Genomic DNA, 18,393 nt, shown 5'->3' on the forward strand with positions numbered 1-18,393 from the left:
AGACGAGGAGCCCCTGCCGCCTTTGCCGCCAGAAGGGGAGGAGCCCCTGCCACCTTTGCCACCAGAAGGGGAGGAGCCCCTGCTCCCTTTGCCGCCAAAAGGGGGAGGAGCCCCTGCCGCCTTCGCCAGGAGCAGAGCAGCAGGAGCTGCCTTTGTCTCCACCACCACCACCACCCACGGGAGAGGAGCAGGAGCTGCCTCTCGCTTCACGACAGGACAGACCAGGACAAGAGGCTGGTGGTCCACAACTCTTTGCATAGGCTGCTGAGCAGAGCAAGGGGGAAAACTGCTGGGCTGCAGCTGTGGAGAGGGCCATACCCAGCACAACAGTTAGTTCTGGCTCCCCTCCTGCAGTCGCCTCCCAAGGGTCCGCTGCCGCAGTCGCCTCCCGAGAGTCCGCTGCCGCCATTGCTTCCTGAGGGACCACTGCTGCTCTGTTGTGCATCACCTGGGGATGACAGTTTTGCCATTGCCCAAGGATACCTGTCTTGCACTGCCCAAGAATGCCTGCAGTTTTGCCAGCTCGTCCTCTGCCAGTGTAATTAATAGACTCATGCACATTGTGGCCTAGGGGTAATAGAATAATTACGAGCTAATTAAACTCAGCCACGATATATAGCCCTGCAAGTTCCCCTGCTCGAGGTGGGTGTTCAGAGGAGGAACGGGAGAGCGAAAGGAGCAAAACAAAACTGAAACTAAAAATAGAAAACTTACAAGATCCGTGAAGGATACTGCCCAGCTGGACCTTTAGTGCTTTGTATTTGTGATTTGTGCTCTGTGAGCAAAGTGTTTGTTTGTTTAATTATTTTATTTATTTTTGTATTTAAATAAATGGCGCGCAGCGTCTTTTTGCCCAGCAGTACTGCCTTTTTTTTTCTGCCAATCCTACAGCTGGCCTGACGTCACCACTCGCCAGCTTGTCACACGTCTGTATCTGAAATGTTTTCTGAAAGTGTGACAAAGACTGTTTTGTCACGACAGCAACTCAAAAAATGTACTGTTAGTTGACAATATCCATAATTTAATTGACTGAAAGAATAATCGAGTACAGTTGCGGACCAAATTTGAAGTCAACACCTCAAAGGCATATTAGTTTAAGGCCGAGGCCTAGGCCAAAGTTCAGTATTGTGGTAGACTAATTTAACCGAGATTACAGTTGAGGTAAAAATAGCTGAATGGGTTGACTGGTCTCCACTCAAACCCCCCCCCCCCAAAAAAAAACCTGTATTTGATAATGTGGGTGGCTACTTTAAAACTACTTTGATTTAAAAAAAAAAAAATTGTTAATGTTCTAAAATATAAGTTAAATGTTCTTAAACTTCTGTCCATCTGAAACCGCATGCTTCACAATGACATAACCCTTAATAAGACACCTATAATGATGTATTAACCACTGCCTTCCAGAAGATGGAACTAATGTAGCGAATGTTAAACTAACCCTAAACAACACAGTGTTCGATTTGTTACATATATAAATGCGTACCGCACCCTGTAAATTTCACATATAAAACTGGGAAGAATTATAAGGACATTTTTCATTTACAATTCAAAGTTCAACTGAGATAAGTTTGAACTTATTTCAAAACTTGGTTAGCCTTACAAAAGAGTACAGGCAATTTAAAACCATCTCGGAAATGTCATTTTGGTGATTCATGCAACTAAATAAATGGCTTCCTAAAGGTCTGAGCTATTGTACTAGATAAAATAATCTGGGGAATTCAATTTGGTGGGCAAATCTGATAGTGAGGTAAGCAAATCTTACCATTGTCCTCAGCAATGTAAATGCTGCAAAAGTAAATTACAGTGGAACATTTTCTTTATACTGAATAAAATGCAGTCGCTTGAATGTGAATATGCTCTCTTTAAAAGGTGTTGAATGTGAATATGCTCTCTTTAAAAGGTGTTGAATGTGAATATGCTCTCTTTAAAACATACTGAATGTGAATAAGCTCTCTAAAGGGTGTTGAATTTTAATATGCTCTCTAAAGGGTGTTGAATGTGAATATGCTCTCTTTAAAAGGTGTTGAATGTGAATATTTCACTCTTTAAAAGGTGTTGAATGTGAATATGCTCACTAAAGGGTATTGAATGTAAACATGCTCTCTAAAGGGTGTTGAATGTGAATATGCTCTCTAAAGGGTGTTGAGTGTGAATATGCTCTATTTAAAGGTGTTGAATGTGAATATGCTCTCTTTAAAATGTGTTGAAATGTGTGCATCTTACTGTTAATACAGGATTGTCATAGAATTGTCAATCAAACATATTTTAAAATAGAACGACAACAACTAAACAACAGAAGATACTAGTGTTTTGGTCACAGACGTATTTGGTCAAAGATAAACATCACCAGCACATTTTACACTACCCCTGGCCTTAAAAATATAAAGTCTGTATCTGAAATGTTTTCTGAAAGTGTGGACTGATTTGTCACATGACAGCAACTCAAAAAATGTACTGCTATTTGACAATATCCATAATTGAATTGACAAAGAATAATTGAGTACAGCTGTGGACCAACATTGAAGACAACACCTGAAAGACATATTAGGTTGAGACCGAGAACTAGGCCAAAGTTCAGTATTGTGGTAGACTAATTTAACAGAGATTACAGTTGAGGTAAAAATAGCTGAATGGGTTGACTGGTCTCCACTTAAAAAACAAAACAAAACAAAAAACATGTATCTGGGTGTGCTACTTTAAAACTACTTTGATTTTATTTTTAATAATGTTCCAAAATCTAATTTAAATCTTCTTAAGATTTCAACCGCTTTTGTCCATCTGAAACCGCATACTTCACAATTGCATAACCCTTAATTAGTCACCTTAATTAGTCAGTCTTAAAAGATTTGATGACTGAATGAATAATACATTAGATATGTCACACCCTTAACAAGTTACTCTTGAATAAATTATTTTAAAATAAATAAATAAAAGATTTGTGTTTTTTAAAATTAGGGGGCTGTGAATTTGTAGACATAAACACTTTTTAAAACATGTGTTAATCAATGGGAACAAACATTATTATTATAAAATAATGAAGTTAAGACAATCTGTTAAAAGACTTAAATGAACCTAGATGAAAACTTTTGTGTGATATGTGATCACCTGCGATACACGATACCCATGTGCCTATGGGTGTGTACACACACACACACATATATATATATATATATATATATATATATATATATATATATATATATATATATATATATATATATATATATATACACACACTCTGTTGTCTAGGTGACAAATATCCTGGCTTTTGTAATACATTAAAAAATATATAAAACGTCCATATTAACCCTACCCAGAAAACAGTCAAATAGAAAGTTGGATAGAATCCAAGTGGTTAGACGTTTTGCATACCAGTGAGTACTGTTGCATAGTGCTATTGCATAGAGAGAGATCTGAGTTACATTGATTCAACTTTGCCTGAGTTAGAGCTGCAAAAGTCCCAGTTTTTTTAAGGCTTCCTGATGGTCTTTATCCTCAATGGTGGATGCCAGTTGAGGGCTCGACATGGTCGTATTTGTGGGCGACTGAGAGTACTTCTGTTCCTTGGGAGACCCTGGGGGTGTTGGTGCCTCTTCTGGAGTTTTAAGGAGTCCCAGTTTCAGAAGAGCGTCGACCCTTGGGCTATTGAAGTCTGAACCTTCTGGAAATAGAGAAGTGGGGGATCGTGGACCCTCGCGAAGGTTTGAAGATTCATCCGTGCAGGTACCACCAAACCGAGCCAGAACCTGAGCCCGTAGCTCCTGAACGCTGACTCCTGATCTCAAGATGGTGTCAAACTTGCGCACGTGAGCAGGCTGGTGGCTGAAGGATCGTGCCAGTCGTGGAGAGACCAAGGTTTGTTGGCGGAGAGCTGGTATATCCAGGGGGGCAGATGTTGGCATTTCAAGTTGGTGATTGTGAACTGCTGTGGCTGGATTTGGGTTTTCGGGTTCCTCAGCAGCAGGGGTGACCTCCTCTTGTTCTGGTTCTATGTTAGGACCAGTGTCCTTATCATCCATATTGTCTAAAAACAAAACATACAGACAGTGCTGTGATCTATTTCATTATACACTACCCTCCAGTAAATATGGGAACAGATAACACACTTAACTGCATTTCTTGATCAATACATATCCTGGTATTTTTCCAATACCCACATATATTTTACAGTGGAAGTTTTACCAATGAAGAATGATTAGGTAGGACATGTATATCTGCAATGACATTTGGTAAGACTGGTATGCTTTACAGTGTGTACCTCATCGCCAGTTTAGTTCATATATTCATCTTTCCCAAAACCTGTTGGAGAGTTGTGTATATGTACCATGGTTATCCCGGGATTACCCCTATATATTGTACAGTGGTTATCCCGGGATTACCACTATATTACCCCTGTATATTGCCCCAATTAAAATCCTTTAATCCTGGAGGATTACCAACTCTTGATTAACGCACCTGAAAGTCATATATTAATATAATGATGTTTTGCTGCTGAAGATGGGTCTAAAACAGAATTTATAAAACTGAAGTTAGGGATATTTCTTTGATTCTACGTGAATTTCATGTTTAATCAAAAAATTGTACAGAAAATGAGAAGCTTGAATTTATGACATCATTCTATGTAAAGTCTATGCATAGCTGCCACCAAGATTAACTAACAAAATAGGTTATGAAACACACTACCAGCCCCAACATAGGCTCTGCATCATAGAGTCATTACCCTCTCTATAAACATTTGATACCTTACATTCTTATTCTTGCTACCAAATATTTAGCACTGTAAGACCAAAATGTATAATTTTAGTTAGGAATTGTACAGCAAAGGAGAATTTTCCATCACTGATTACATACATTACCTGTTAGTGTTCCTGTTTCCTGTGCTCCTCCTGATAGAGAAAGAAAAATATATAAATGCCGGTTCATCTAGTCAGACCTATGTCGATCATTCCACTGTAATATTACAGTATTACAGTACCTGTCCTTTCTTCTTGATCATCAGCCACCATATCAGCTTCCAAGGAATCAATGGTGTCCATTAGGTATTTCAGACATTCCTTCTCCTCGTTAGACAGATAAATGAAAATGTCTTTATCCTAAAATTGAACAACAAAGTATGTAAGAGACAAACAATCCCACATTACGAGTGTCATTGTGTTTTCATTTTAAAACATCATAGGGTCTAACATAATGATGTAAACAGGGGTGTGTCTTCAAATTGTCTTGCCTTGATTCTCCAGGTGAAATGAGCAAGGCTTCTTTAACCCAGTGTTGTACAAGAGATCAAAACACATGTTTCCTGTAACACCTTTTTTTGAAAACTGCAGGAACATCTTGCTACGTGTACTTTTGATGATTGTGACAAAACAACAAGCATCATAGTTTACAGTAGTATCTCTACATTTTAAATCTAAAAAATACCACAACAACTGAACACCAGAAATAAACATTTAAATACATATTCCTCTGTGACCTACAACACTAAAAGAAACTTAATAAATTCAATGACGAATGTTACAACTAGAAGCCTTGTTCATGTTTAACATTGATGACTTCCCGTCAAACCATTTCTTTAGAAATCTGTATGCCCTGAATAAAAGTTTAAAAATGACAAATGTTATATTGTTTCGAAGGATGTACCTCCTACAGCACAGTGCCTCCCAAGATCACTGCAGCGCCCAGGGAAGAGTGCCCCTTACTGATCCAATAAAAACCCTTCTAAAGTACCTGATTGTCCTTGAAGGCCACTCATCCAAGTACAGCCAAGCACAACCTTGCTTAGCTTCGCATAGCTGATAATGTCATACCAGTGCAGATATATAAACTAGCTTACCCCCTCTTCATTAGCCGGCTCAGCCCATTCCTCACCATTTTCCTCTCCATTTATACAAACTGGATCTGAAACTGAATCCATCTTTCAACAAGTTATGTGCTGTTCAATTCCTGGCTAGTTTTACTGGTTCATTAACCTGAATTGGAAAACAAAACAAGAAGAGTTACATAAAGTCAAAACAACCCTTGTGCTAACTGTGTCCGACCATCTGTTGGCACACTAAATGGTACACATTATAACTCCATATACTCTTAGCCTCCTATAGATGTTTCGAATTGTATTTGGCTAAGGTCAAATGTTTTCAGCCTCATAGGTTATGCCATTGTGAGGATACTCTGTGTGTGTGTGCCCAGGTTAAAACACCACAAAAGACTTGGCCAGCCTAACAAGGTCCATGACATTGTGTTTTTGATCAATTCAACCAGTTTTACCGATTAGGGCCTGTGGCAGAGCACAGCTCTGCTCTTTAGAAATTGGCAGGGATGGGGTTAAATTCCCCTACCTGCCTGGGTTCATTGTGTTCAGGTGGCTGGGGTTGATTAGATGATTAGTTTAACGATCAATCAGCACCCAGCCACCTGACATAAAAGGAGGCCTCTGCTTCCCATTAATGAGGAGGGAGCTGAGGAAGTTTTTTTTTTTTTTTTTTTGGTTGTTTGGAAAGTTTGAATCCAGTGAAGGCATTGCCCAGCCTGGAAATTGTTATTTTTGTAAGTTTGGTTTTTTTGTGTTTAAATTGCTTTGTTTTGGCCCTTGTGCCCTTTCATTTTTGTGTTTATTTATAATAAAATAGTTATTTTTTTTAACTAGAGACTGTCTCTGGGCCTCTATCCACTCGCCAGCCTGCCACAGGGCCCAAAAGAGATGTCCCATATTGTTTATATTGGGGTCTTCCTGAATGTAGCAGGTCCAGCTGTGTGGAACTGTGCTAACATACATACACAAAAAAAACAAAAAACTGTTGAATTGAAGGAAGAAGAAAAAAGGATCTGCATTTATCTGACCAATACGGTTTACATTTATCAAATGTGAATCACACAAAAATGTCATATTTGAGAAGATACTATAAAATTCAACTAATTCAGTACATTCAGGAAACTTGGATCCAAACCAGCGTTCCGTCTTTAATTGTATTCTAACCAGCTAGGGTTTGATGATGCAATGAATCACATTTAACATTACAATACATGTTACAAATCTGGAACATGAACTTCAGAGGCTGTATTCAGATGTTAAGAACACTGAAATGACACCTACATCAAAGGACGTGAGATGCAATTAGGGTTTTCTTTTTTGTTGGCAGCTGTGACCCACACATAGTCAAATTAATTAGAGTGATTCCCATGCTGATGTGTCACTAAATTAGACATCCAGATTATGACATAATTTCCAATTTACGCTGACAGTCAACATGTCCGACCTCACCAGTGGTAACGTCACATCATGCAAATCGCTGACAGTACTCCTCGGAGGACTGTGACTCTTACCTGGCAGTTATTATGTCAAATCCAGAGAGTATAGTAATAGGATTTGTGGTTTAAGGTTTTACCTGATAAACAACAAGACATCAAATGAAACCAGTCCTCAAAATGCTACATGAATATAGGAAATACCAAAAATAATCTGTCACTCCACTGGTGGGACTGTATAAAAACTTAACTAAATCGAGTTTGCAGCTCATGAAACATGTTGTTAACTGTTCTAGAGATGCTTAGAGGTTTATTTTCATTGTCAAAGCAACAGTCCTTAAAAACAGACTCATTGTTGGCATATTTTAAAAGTATGGTATTTGTACATATTGTTCACCAGCATTGCTGTACAACATTACTGTTGTTCCCATCCGTAACTTGAACTGACTTGAGTCTGGAATACTGAGGGAAAAAAGAAGAGAATGGTGACCAATATATATTTTTTATTTAAGAACAAAATTTACGAGCGAGAGGAGTCCATTCCGCCCATCAGTGCTTATCCAGTTCCTAGTAGATGATTGATCTCTGACCTTTGTCGTGGTTTGAAGGATCCCAATGATTCTTTATCAACAACTTGGCTACTGTCTATGTAAATAAGTGCCTCCTACTCTCTCACCTAAGTCTGACACAGAAATATACAAGTCATGACAAGCCCCTCAATGACTTGTTTCTGTGAAATACTTTTATGCATCACATATTGCTTGAACACAGATTGATTGAAATAGTTTTCAATTTGTCATGCAGTCCTTTGGGGGGTTACGAACGTAGCCTGCATTCAGTCTATCGCACCAATCACTTTGGGAAAACCTGCAAATTAAGATGTTCGTTTAATTGCTGCTGTGGACTATCAAGAGAATTCCATTTATCAAAGCAGTGTTTACCTGAGGAGAGTTTGGTGCTTATTCCTGCTGATCTACCTGCAGCAAATTGTAGCAACACCCGTTTGGCTCTCAGTAAGAGAGTTTCCTGGTTGCTTTCAAGTCATCTTTACGGGTCCAGTGGTGTCTGAATACAGAGTAACCTTGATGAACTGCCTAATAAATAGAGTCCCGTGTTTTCCGCAAATACGAAATAGCACAAAATAAAACTAAATGCAATACATAAAACTAAACGAAATGCAAATATAAAATAAAATAAAATGAAAACTCATTATAAAGCAAACATAGAATGACATTTTTAAATTCAGAGGTTTATATAAAAATATTTGTAAAAAATATTTGCAGTCGTAGTTGTCAAGGCTCAGCCGTTACCATAGACATGGTCTGAAGGGAAACAGAGGCTCTGACTTGCCTTTGCACAGATGCATAATTTGGAGCGAGTCATTTAGGAATTAAAATTGTGTTGGAAGAGAAGAGACGTTTCTTTCTAAAATGCCTAAACCACGCATAAAAATTAAACAACGCTGAAAAGAATTGCTCCTGACTTCTCTTGGTCAACTGTTTAATCCACTGGAGATAGCCACTCGGGCATCAGTGGATACAAACGTAATGTATTCTGAACCTGCCACTTCTGAGGGAAGCAGAAATAAATTATTAAATTATTAAATAAATTATTTTGTGTTGTGGTATCTGAAACTAAGCGAAAATGTGAACGATGCAGTTCAGAATAATTTTGACGGCTCTGAAGATATTATTGACATGCTTATTCAATACCGTGATTTCTTGTCTCATGTACCCTGTGGTTTCCATTGACTGTGAAAGTTTTTTTTTCTTTCAAAGTATTCACTGATTGTAAGTGACAAGCAACAAACCATGAAAAAAGAAAACGTAGAGTTCTGTTGAATGCCTGCGTCTAATTCTTAATTTGAATATTTGTACTAGAAATATCCAAATTTCCTTTCAGTAACCTGCTTTTTGAGTTAATACTGAATTGTACAACATTCTGAAATAAGCCATTTTTGTGTTTGTTGATTTAATATCCATGCTGATTTGATTTTCATTGTGCAGTAATAAAAGTATTTTTGTATTTATATTTTATCTTATTGTATTTTTTTAGACGGCATGGCCAGTATTCACTGTAAATAGCCAGTTAATTAAAAATAGTGGGGACTTCACATACTGACACATTTTTAGTGGCTAAAATGAAATAAAATGGTATTTGTGAAAAATAAAACAAAAAATTATAAAACAAAAAAATAAAAAGAACTTCACGGGGCTCTACTCATAAACAAAGTAGGACACCTGTGCAATGCAGGATTCCATGTGGGAATACATTTATCATGCAAGTTCTCAGTAAATGGTGAGGGCCCCCCACAATATCACCTCTTTTTTTTCCTACTCATGCCCCTTACTCCCTAAATACATTGGTATCCCTGAAGAGAATAGTCCCCTTTTTAAATATATCCAAAATATCTTAGTTAAAATCCCGCAGGCACAGTGGCACCCCAATAATGATCACATTACTACCAATGCAGAATGACTGTATGGGACCCTTCATTCTAATCCAAAGCATGCTCCCACATTGGTGACTGCCAGGATTGGTGCTCCATTTTGTACTGGAAGCCACCACTGCAGAAACGTGTTCTTTAAAGGATGATGACTATTCAGGGATACCAAGATATTTAGTAAGTAAGGGGTCTTGGTGGGGTAAGGGCTGTTTCAAGGCTGGTGACAGCACCGTTTGGTGTTTATTTTTTCCACAGACCTGGTGTATTGTATAACAGCAAGCTGTTTTTCTGCAGTGCCTTCAAATAACCTAGTTATACAGCTGTGATTTGCTCTTTCATGATATTTGGTCTGGAGCCTGGCAAGACCTGGCCCCATAATAAACAAATCTTGTTTGTCTATTCCTCTGCAGTGGAGCATTTGAATGTCAAATCCCTGTTTAAAGGGATACTCACCAGAGTTTGAAGTTGTACTCGTGAGCATTGTTTTTATGTATGTATGCTGTGCAGTATGCTTGTGTATTTGCATTTACTGAGGGCTAAATGCATTTTAACTGTGACCAGACTCCCAGAGTATAAACACATGAAAGGCAAATTGGCTTGTTAAAATTGATTAAATTTGACATCTCTATCCAGTTAAAAATGCTTTTATTTTCCCAGCAGGTGGTTATATGGTTGTAAAATCAGTGCATGTGTGTGGGGGTTCTGATCTCGTGTTGTCAGCCCATGTTACAGGACAGCTTTTCATAAAATACCTATCTAGATTGTAAGTGGAGTACAGCACTATGGTAACCAATCAAAATACATTATTTTTCTTACATATGTTAGGCTGCATTTCCATCTGTCATTGGATCAGCAGATTAGCAGCCAGCAGAACTAGATCTCTCCAGCTTGCACATGTGCACTAGTCCAACAGTAAAGTGACAGTTGACCAATGCAAAGAACGCTAGAGGCGTGTTTTAAATCTCAGCAGAAATAAAATATGTAAACTGAACGTGAAGGCTGTGAATATATTATAATGTCAAGTGCTGCTGCCAAGTACTGCTTGTATCCTTGATCACTTTTACCTATAGATGGGAGACTATAAAGGTGTACATTACTACATGAATTGATTTTCAAGTAAGTCTGCAAACACCTTAAGTTACACAGTAGGCTGCAAGTTAGTGTATTAAGAGGGCACCTCCAGATCGGGATAACATTAAAAAAGTATGACAGGGTTCCAGGTTCCATTAAAAAAGTATGACAGGATTCCAGGTTCCATTAAAAAAGTATGACAGGGTTCCAGGGTTTTTCCACTTACAATACTACAGAAACCCCCTCTTCCTCAGCAAATCATACATTCTTAGCCCACGGAATACAAACTCTGTATTCATGCTGATTACATGTTCAGGGTAAAGCGGATTAAACATTCTTCACCGCTTTCTTTAAACTGGTCCTTGTAACCCCGTGAGGGATTATTACACGACAGCTATTTTATTAATACTCTTTTGTTTGACATAAAAATAAAAAAAATTAAATTAAAAATCACATTACACAGCTACCAAAACAGTAATTCACTGTACAACTTTACACAAACTTTGGTTATGCCATTCATTGACAGGGGACGTTAATAACACGCACGACATTTAAAACTGCTAAAGTATATAAACTTACCTTTATATTTTACTATATTAGTTATCTCCGCGTGCAAATGTCGTTTTCATTTTGAACTTCACCAACCTGTCGCTTTGGAGACACTAAAAAGAATCTTCCTAAACACTGGAAAACTCCACCAAGCTAAACAGGAGCCACGCGTCGGATGCACCTTTCTATGTCTCGCTGTCTGTTTCTAAAGAAATCCCAACGAAGCACGGACTGACTACGTACTGCACATCATTCACGCAGGACCGGTGTTTGTTTAGAACCGGCAGGTGTTCTGGGTGTCTTGTATTCTATGAGCTGTAGGCAAATACAGTGCTCTCCTTCTAGTTTAAGGTGGCTTAGCTAGAGTAAACAGTCACATTCAAACCAGTTTCCATTTCGTCTATAGGAGATCTGTGGCAAAGAATCTATACAAATAAACCAGTTTTGTATAAACACGACAAAATTGTATGTGTTAAATCTTAAACAAAATAGATATTGTTTATACAGATTTGTACTTCTAAAATACAAGATATTTAAAACGAATAAGGTAATTAAGTAATTAAGGGAAGGTTTTAATTGCGAGCATAAATCCATTAGCTGAAATAAATGAATGTTTTATTTCTAAAAATGAACTAAGAAGGGGGGGAAGCAATGTAAAGGAAATCCCACCACGTAAAATAAATATAGTATGAAAAATATATAATTGATCTGTGCTTAAACCAACATGGAACTTGATAAAATAATTATAGTCTTCTGTTATTAATACAATAAGTCAAAGTAGTCAATCATCCTGACCAACACATTTAATATACAGTGTTTATATAGCGCTGCAAATATGAAGTCACTATCTCAAATGTTCTTTAATATATTATGGTAGGGTGTTTGAAAAATAATTTCATGTACAATTGATCTAGAGGCCTTTAAAAGCACAATACTTGATAGATCAGACTGTTATTTAACATTAACAAACCAGTTTATTTAATTTCCCTTTAAAACAGTAGTACCACACATTATTCAGACAGTTGCCTTCAATGTCCTTCTTGTTTTGTGTTCCTAGTCGTGCTAATTACTAGAGGACTAATCCTGAATTATTACTGAAAAGAAATAATAAATAAAGGCCTTAGAAGGAACACGATTACCCTTTAATACTGTATATAATACTATGGCTATCAAAAGGGATAATGGCATTTCTGTGGTGAGTTATAAGGTAATAATGGAACTCCTAGTTCCATAACAATCTTTTACGGTTATTTGTTTATTTACCTCTGTTTCTTGGAAATAATGATTGTGGTCAACTGAATGAGTTCACTTTTTGAAGTTCTATTTTAGAACTGGTGTCATTAATTAGTGGCTGACCTCCATATACCAGTGAAATGCATAATTTCTTCTAGGAGAAAAACTGGGGTTCAGTTAAACAGTAAGTAAAGTCAGAACAGCAAAACAATAAGAGCCTTTATGTTAAACTGTATGCTTCTTACGATGTGTGACATTCTGTTATATCACTTGTGTTATTAAATATTGCTAGGCAACACACTTGCATCAAACACACCAATACCCTACACTGAGTTATATAAAAGCTACACTAACGGCTGGACAAGGAAGTATAAATGAGTGTGTGGCTGAGATATCACATCAAACACAAAACAAAGTGAGGCATATTATTACCACATATCATGCACATTTTGGATAGGAATACTTGAAATGCCTCTTGAACTTGTCTGAATGCAGATAACTTGATAACTACGTGCTCCAGCAAGCAACTACTCAATATAAAATCAATTCAGATGGATAAATATTGAATATTTAGACCAGCGTGTACCAGAATTGCCACAATACATACTGTGGGGGTGATGTAAGTATAGGCACAGTGCAAATAATTGCAGCTGCAAAATTCAAATTGTATTGCGGCCAGGCAATTATTTTGCACTGTGCCCTATGTAAGGAGCGGATAGTGAACATTCCCTCCAGACATTCCAACTGTGGTCTGAAACCACTTTCACATGTGCAGGGATAGTGGTCTCTAGATTGACACAGTGGTCTAGCTCATCCCTCAATTCAGCTATTAGGTCTAGGATGACCTGCGGAGTGAGACGATAACACTTTAGCACCTGCATTCTCCGGCATCCCAAACAAAGTCTTGCCCTTCTCTTCCGAACATGTTCCTGCCTCTCCTCAACAAGAGCCAAGTGTTGCCACATCAGGAAGTGCACCACAGCAGCCATCTTGAAGCCAATGACAGGTGTGGCAAAGTGGCTGGTAAAGGGAACAGGTGTAGCGGTGATGCGGTGCAGGAGTGATAGGCAGACAACGATATTTCCGTGAATTTGTGTTTATTTTCATTTCCAGGTCTGGTGACCGTCAAATAATAAATCCCCGGCAATACACAACAATGTGTAAAGCTCGGGGATAACAAAACAGGGCAAAGTCCCGAACAAAAACAAAAGAAGCGGTCACCAGTCCTGGGTGAGTGCAGACGTGCAGGTGCTCGGTGCAGATACAGGATGTGTGGTGTGCAGGGGTGCTCCGGATCGTGCTGACCCTACCACAACTCTGGAGGTGTACTTAACTGTCTATTAGTGAAATACAAAAACAGACAATTACACAGACAGAAACTATAACACAGAACACGAACTCAATTCACTCTGAGAGCTCCTCTCTTAGTCCTTCTCTCTCCCACCGTTTAACCCAAACGAAGGAAAAGATCACTGTTACCCTGGCCCCTATATGTAATCCTGCATGACATCTAGGTAAACGGTTGCAGCTGCCTTATTACTTGCAGCTGCCGCTCGTTTACCTTTCAGGTAAATACGGTCTTACAATAGAGTCTCGCTTCTTTCCAGGCTGACCCACTTCCCGGTCCCGGAAACGAACTGTCAGGCCAGCCCTTCCAGATACTTCTCCTCCCGTTCTTTAGCACCCTCACAGGTCGGGAGGAAGATTTATTACCAGAGCTCATTGTATTTCTGTCACACAGGTCTCTGCAGGTGCGTGCTTTTATACAGCTCTTAGTTACTCGCTTCTACAATGGTTTGCACCTTGGAAGAAGAGGTGTAAAGGTTTTGAAGGGTCAGCAATTGCCCAAGTGCAAGGCAAAATCCTTGCATTACATTATAATGTTTGTGCCCGCTTAGTATCCAGAGCCCGCACAATTCCATGCTCTTTTCTTTTTGAATGCATTTCAGTATAATTCGAATGGATCAATGATGGCAAAGTGCAAATTTGACAGTGCGTGCAGAATGGCAGATGAACACCATTCTTTAAATACAATGCATTTTTTTTGCGGCCACTAAAATCAGACTTTATGGCTGCTGAGCACGATTTATACAGCATTATAGGGGTTTTGCACCCGCAAATCACTTTGCACGTATCCTTATATCACCCCCATTATGTTTATATACAAGAACTGTAATCAAGCGCAGTGTGTAGATTGGAAGAGAGTCATAATGAAGAGGTGGATAACAAAAAGTCTTTAAATTTGAAAGTGCTTGCAATCCTTAATCTTCATGTAGCTATGAGGACAGGTTTATCAAGGTTTGTACATCAAAATGTAATTGGCACCCTAAAAATAAATCATAAAACTAAAGATATTATATTTTAACTTTGATAGATGAAATGGTAGCCGTATTAGTCCAGAGATGATAGACAAAGAGAAGGAGATGTGCTACCTTTTATTGGACTAACTAAATAATAATTATTCACAAGCTTTCAAGATCTCAAAGGCCTCTTCTTCATATGAAAGGTGTCTTTCCTACTTTCAACTGCAGAAGAGACCAAGGTCTTGAAAGCTTCTGAATAATTATTATTTAGTTAGTCCAATAAAAGGGATCATATCTCCTTCTCTTCGTATATTATAACTTTATAATGTTCTAATACTGTTAAACAATAATTCAATGTTGTCAATATATTTCTGGAATATTCAATTACTGGTGCAGTGTAGTTTTATCTAATTCAGTACATTCATTGGGCCACCTAATCACATTTTCATTGTACATGATGTAATATGTGTGTTAAACTGAACCACTCTTTTGTGAAGAGAAAATAGTAGCTGCCATGGTATCTGTCCAGTTCCACTAAATATTTACCAATAGCTTAGTCTGTGAGATCCCTTTGTTATTTCCTTACATGGACTAACAAGTAATGTAAATACGATAACGTGAGAATGGGCGTCCAAAGAAGCAATTGAACATTTGAATAACATGTACTTTATGATTCAAATACATAAAGCGCTTTCAATTTATCACTATAGCATTCAGTATCAGTTTATGCAGTTTTGACCCCCAAGGCCAATAATGAATATCTAAATAATGTCATACATTAATAGAGAGGCCTAGTAAATATACTGTAGCAGTAGATGTGATCAGATAAACAACAAACAATATCGGTATTTATTTTAAATTTAAGCTCTAGTGTTGACTTTAACTTAGGCCCTGGTTATTCACTATAGCTGCTCTCTGTCAAAACTGCCTCTAGCTGACCCCTCCATTCCCTGTCTCTGGAGCCACTCCAGTCAGCAACTTCACCTGATGAATAACCCCAAGAACAACAACATTGGTGTAGAAAAACATTATACTATTCCATTCCCATAGTCACTGGCGAATGCTCCAAACCAAGCCCCCATAGCTGAGCATCTCCACCCGCTAGCCCATGTACCCCTGGGTAACCTTTTATAAGTGAGTACAGTCAAAATTCTGCATATTGTTTACTTTTGAAATTAAATCCTTTTAATTTCAGTTTCCTTTGAAATGCGTCATCTCTGCAGGGAGTTGTTGGGATTGTAGTCCTCGACAAAAAACTACAAATCCCAGTGTCCACAGTGGTAGTTCTTGAGTTAGGTTCAAAGGACAGTCTACTATTTAGTCAACTTTTTTCTCATTGGTAGTGATAAATACAATTGTATTTGTTATTCAATCACATTCATTATTATTCATTCTTATCATTTATACGATATTTAACTCGTGGTACCTTTGTGTTGACTTTCTAATTGTTCTTCTTCCTTTTCCTCCTTGGCGAGTCTGGAGGTGGACGGAGTGTTTGTTTCAGTGTTTTCCAGACAGTGTCTGTTCACAGCCAACGCTACTTAGATTTCATGCTAACTGTGCCACTCAAAGGTGTACATATTCAGTTACAATCCAACTCCTCCGTAGCACAGCTGCGAAGACCCGGTTCTGTACCAGCAGCCTCAGTATCTCCTGATATAGATATGTAGCAGAGTCTTCCCAGCTTTATCAGTTTGATTATTAAAATAGCTGTTTGTTATTCATTAACGCCACTTTTAGTTCAGGTTTACAGTAACTTCTTGGTACTTTATTATTGCATTCATTAATTGTACTGCATTTGTTTCTAATATGTCGTGTTTGTGTTCAGTTTTATTTTGTTCAAATAATATCTCACACTCCGTGTACTTCAGAAGTCAGAATACATTTAGATTAATTGCCTAGTACCTAATAAAAAACATAGGCAGGCAGGATGTAGAATTTATTAATAAAAGTTTGAAGATACTGGGCTTAGTTTATTGAGTATTTGCGATATTGCAGCTTTGACAGCTTCGAGTTTTATTTTATAACAGGAGCATTTTACAAATAAATCAAGAATCAAGAACAGTCTTTTCAAATATGAAACACCGTCATTGGATATTTTATAAGTTGAACGTAGAGCATGGGAGCCAACAATATTTCACCTCCTTGCAATAATTATTCTAACCGCTTGGTGTCGCCAAACACAAAGCTTTCTACCCGCAGGCGCTTTAAGATTGTGTTTTGTGTTCTGGAAGGCCACATAAACTACATATAACTGGATTATAGTGTTGTTAATGGTGACTCTGATTTTAGGGTGTAATCCGATACAGTCAGATTTCACCTGGAATAGTATTCATTATTATCTGTAAATGTTCTGATGTTATATGTTTCTTACGATCACCTGGAGTCCAAGTTCAAACAATAATACAGAAAGACAAATGACCTTAATAGCCTGTCTCCTTGCAACACTGCCCCTAGTGGATATAAGACATACCATGTATGTATAATATGCCCTTAGACCAACTGTGGTATGTATTACATCCACTTGGAACAGATTGTTTCAGGGTTGTGATGATTGAAGCAGAAACTATGAATAAGAATACAGTAGATAAGATAATTCTGAATGCAAAGTAAGAGCAAGACAAGCCAGAACCATTCAGAAAGATGAAGATCATGAGAGAAATGTGACAAAAAATCTATTAAAATGATATTTGAAGTCATAGTTTATCATAGTTTGCCTTGTTTCTAATATGCTCTCTGGGCTTTACAATGTTTACATGTGCTTTACCATGCTTTCACTATGCTTTATTCCACTTTGCTATACTTTTACTATGGGAAACATTTATCATGGAAGCTACTTGTTACATGGAAGCATTGTTATCTTCAATACCAGTGAAGCAGCTAGTTAGTGTGGTGATGTTCTATAAGTGTTGTTGCTAGTTTCCATAAGGTTAATGCTATAAATAGACCTTATTTTGCTCTCCAATCAGTGCCTACTTGCATGACACACTCTCATGGGAATTAAACATTACTGCTGTGTAAGGTTCAGTTTTCACACTGAACACATGGTTTTGTTGAGGTGGTTTAGGTTGTGGTTTCCTCTGCAGCAGGTCTTTTGCAATTCATAGGCAACAGATCAGTAGAGTACTCTGATAAGCTTCTTGACAGGATTGACTGTTAGCAACTATCATCAGATTTCAAGTGGCCTACAAGTTTCTTCTAGGCATCAGTGTAGAAATGGATACCTGGACTGGAACCCACTGAAATATGAATTCATAACATAAGAAAATTGATGAACAAGAGCAGGCCTCGTCCGGTTCCTAGTAGCTGATTACAATAACGATTCAGCATCAACAACATGGCTTGGAAACCCATTCTCCTACCCTCCGTTCTACTGTAGGTCTGTCTTTACCACATTTCCAACTATCTCCTCTGGTCCTGGTTTCTGTGTTGAGTTTAATCTTTGGCTAGCGTTAACTTTGTCAACTTTTTTTCAGACAATAAAAAACCCTTTCATAAAAAAGAAAGGCTGAAGTTGTGCAGCTTGTCAGTGAATGGTTGATTGCTTGATTG

At 38.0% G+C, this 18,393-nt stretch overlaps 1 protein-coding gene across 1 annotated transcript; it reads right to left on the reverse strand.

Moving 5' to 3' along the window:
- Window positions 1-3,259: 3,259 nt before the first annotated feature.
- LOC121329381 lies at window positions 3,260-11,493 on the reverse strand. The gene is made up of 5 exons (XM_041274961.1): window positions 11,336-11,493; window positions 5,831-5,966; window positions 4,976-5,093; window positions 4,857-4,886; window positions 3,260-4,024 (listed from the first exon to the last, which is right to left on the reverse strand). Exons 2-5 carry the CDS (start codon window positions 5,909-5,911, stop codon window positions 3,444-3,446), a joined length of 810 nt encoding a protein of 269 aa, XP_041130895.1. The 5' UTR covers window positions 5,912-5,966; window positions 11,336-11,493; the 3' UTR covers window positions 3,260-3,443.
- Between the last annotated feature and the right edge of the window lie 6,900 nt (window positions 11,494-18,393).

This window comes from Polyodon spathula, chromosome 16, assembly GCF_017654505.1.
Source record: "Polyodon spathula isolate WHYD16114869_AA chromosome 16, ASM1765450v1, whole genome shotgun sequence".
Taxonomy (NCBI): Eukaryota; Metazoa; Chordata; class Actinopteri; order Acipenseriformes; family Polyodontidae; genus Polyodon; species Polyodon spathula.

Bases quoted from the DNA above. Each gene is read 5' to 3' on its own strand.
- LOC121329381 (XM_041274961.1), bottom strand. From the start codon at position 5,911: ATGGATTCAGTTTCAGATCCAGTTTGTATAAATGGAGAGGAAAATGGT. The intron at 4,887-4,975 runs GTACTGTAATAC...TTTCTCTATCAG, and splicing joins TGATCAAGAAGAAAGGACAG to GAGGAGCACAGGAAACAGGA. The intron at 4,025-4,856 runs GTAATGTATGTA...TTTTGTTTTTAG, and splicing joins GGAAACAGGAACACTAACAG to ACAATATGGATGATAAGGAC.